This window comes from Limulus polyphemus, unplaced genomic scaffold (assembly GCF_000517525.1).
Source record: "Limulus polyphemus unplaced genomic scaffold, Limulus_polyphemus-2.1.2 Scaffold739, whole genome shotgun sequence".
NCBI lineage: Eukaryota > Metazoa > Arthropoda > Merostomata > Xiphosura > Limulidae > Limulus > Limulus polyphemus.
The window spans coordinates 152,350-155,171 of NW_013666349.1; the positions used below are offsets into that span (position 1 = coordinate 152,350).

A 2,822-nucleotide genomic window follows, 5' to 3' on the forward strand; every position below is an offset into this window, starting at 1 on the left:
AATAGTGGGATTGACCGTCACTCTATAATGCCCCAATGGCTGAAAGGGGAGCATGTTTGGTGTGACGGGGATTCGAACCCGCGACCCGCAGATTGAGAGTCGAGCGCCCTAACCACGCCTGGTTGCAAGTATTCAGAGTTTCTGATAGCTGAAACACAGAAAAAAAAATCTCTTCATTCAAACACTGACTCTGATGCAAGGAAATTCATTCCACACAAAAGCATTTTGTTTGACGGGTTAAAGTACTTAGGAAACAAAAGCATTTTGTTTGACGGGTTAAAGTACTTAGGAAACAAAAGCATTTTGTTTGACGGGTTAAAGTACTTAGGAAACAAAAGCATTTTGTTTGACGGGTTAAAGTACTTAGGAAACAAAAGCATTTTGTTTGACGGGTTAAAGTACTTAGGAAACAAAAGCATTTTGTTTGACGGGTTAAAGTACTTAGGAAACCAATTGTTTCATAACGTTATAGGTGATTATTAAAAATAATGCGCTAAAGTTCTGTAAGTATTTAAATATATAACCTTGCGTTACAGTGATACATCTTAGAAAAATAAAAGTCTCGAAACTTTATTAATTAGCAACAACAGTAAGTTGTGAAATACGCACGTGTGTATACAAAAGAATTCTATTCATTTCAGTAAAACATAAATTAGATAAAATTATTTACTTCAAAGCTGCACTAGAAGTCAACGATATCGAAACAAAAAAGAAATATAACGAAAAACTCCGAACTCTACTTTTAATAAATATTTAAGGTAACGAATGCATACGTTTTTTTTTGTTTTTGTAAAGTGCATTTATTAAATAAGAATACCGCTGATGTAATTTGGTCACGCGAGAAAATCGAGACTTTCTTGTATATCCTGAATTTAAAACCACGAACCTTAAGGGAGATAGCGTGGGTCAAGCTGTAATTATAGTATATTTAAAGTTTCTCCATCTTTAAAATCACGAGTTCAAGGTGATTTAGATAAAAGAGTCGTTGTTTTGTTTTATACTTGTGTGTATGTGCTCGTCACGCGAGTTTCGTTTATCTGCACATGAGGACAGTTTGGTTTTTTGGTGTAGCTTGGAATTTGAATACGAGACTCAAGTTTTATTTATTTTCGTTTTCGATGCACCTCAGCGTACCAACCTAAGCGTCAAAACTTGTACGAAGTTATATTATATTTAGAATACGAAAACCAACATTTATAGTCATAACTCCGTGTTTATCAAAAACATTCTAATTGCGTGATAGTTTTTACCACAAAATGTACAAAGAAAAGTAACAAATTTTCCCACGGTTAATATTTTTATTGATTAACGTATATATGATAGACAAATGTTTATTGAAACCCAGACTTTATTAATCTCCCCCATTCTATTTTAATTCCAGATTGTTTGGGATCGGCTGATATTTTTGTAAGCCAATAACTTTTAAACTCAGAAGTCTGGCCCAATCAGCTGCTCGATGGAGAGGATTCGAACTCGCGACTCTCAAACTGGGAGTCGAATGCCCTAACCACCAGGCCTTGCCAGGCCCTGTTAATCTTAATGACCGTTAAAATGTTATTCAGGATCAAACGTAAACCATATTAGACTGAAAAATTAGAATGCACTTCTAAATTGAAGACTTGTTAAAATGTCACCAGGAGACATGGAAAAAATGTAACTTTTTATTTTATCACAAAGAAAGCAGTATTTACTATCTTAATATATTCATTTACTTAGTATAATAATTCATAAAAGACGTTCTAATGTATTTATTTTATATAACCTGTTTATGTGCAAGTGAAACTGCTGTATACCTTGAACAGATGGATAGGTTTAGACGAATAGAATATGACAGAACATTTCGTGTAAAAAAAAATGACTTTCTGCTTTGAGTATATTTTGTCATTGAAACTACTTATCAGTTGTTAGAGCGTTTGACTCGCAATCTGAGGGTCGAGGGTTCGAATCCCCGTCCCACCAAACATGCTCGCCCTTCCAGCCGTGGAGGCGTCATAATGTGACAGTCAATCCCACTATTCGTTGGTGAAAGAGTAACCGAAGAGTTGGCGGTGGGTGGTGATGACTAACTGCCTTTCCTCTAGTCCTACACTGCTAAATTAAGGACGGCTAGCGCAGATAACCCTCGTGTAGCTTTGCGCGAAATTCGTAACAAACAAACAATACTTTTCACGAAAGATTTTCGAATGTTTGTCAAGAACAAAATTCAAGGATGAAAATAAGAAAGCCATAGAAGTATAAATTTCGGCTGTATGCCAGAAAACTTTCAGGAACAATTTTGTTTTACCTTGCACAGTCCCACGTGTCGATCCTTCGACATCGTCTTGACCAAAATATGGGTTGTCAAAGGCGTATTTACTGGCTCCACCTGGTTTTGTCGCTTGTGTGCCAAGATGTTGAGTGTTGAGACCACCAACTGGAAAAATCATCGAATTTGTAAAAACACAAATTAACACTTTGTTCAACTTTTAGACTTAAACTCATTTCTATAGGATACTTATTATTTTGTTCTGTGATATATTAGGCTTAGAGAGTATATAGCTCTCACTATGTTAATATGAAAGGTACCGTATTTAAGTTTCATGAAAAATCTACAATTGCATTTTAAGAATTTCCAAGCTAACTTGAGAAACTAAAAGAAGGAGTAGGAATGATAAAACGACCTTCTTAAAAAAAATGTCGAAAACACCTTGTCAGACAGAAAAACGCCTGCACTGTTTTATGGAGTACCTGTATATATTAGCAAGTTGGGTGTCGGTTGGGAAGGTAATGGAGAGATGGTAAATATCCGGATAAATATTTTATATTGCTTCGATTGTTTGTTT

The 2,822-nt window shown here is 35.3% G+C and overlaps 1 protein-coding gene across 1 annotated transcript in view; it reads right to left on the reverse strand.

Moving 5' to 3' along the window:
* LOC106460276 overlaps positions 1-2,822 on the reverse strand; it is a 48,784-nt gene that overhangs the window by 20,377 nt on the left and 25,585 nt on the right. The window contains exon 3 of the mRNA XM_022386951.1: positions 2,285-2,413. Coding sequence (XP_022242659.1) covers positions 2,285-2,413 — 129 coding nt within the window. The remainder of the gene's footprint in view (positions 1-2,284; positions 2,414-2,822) is intronic.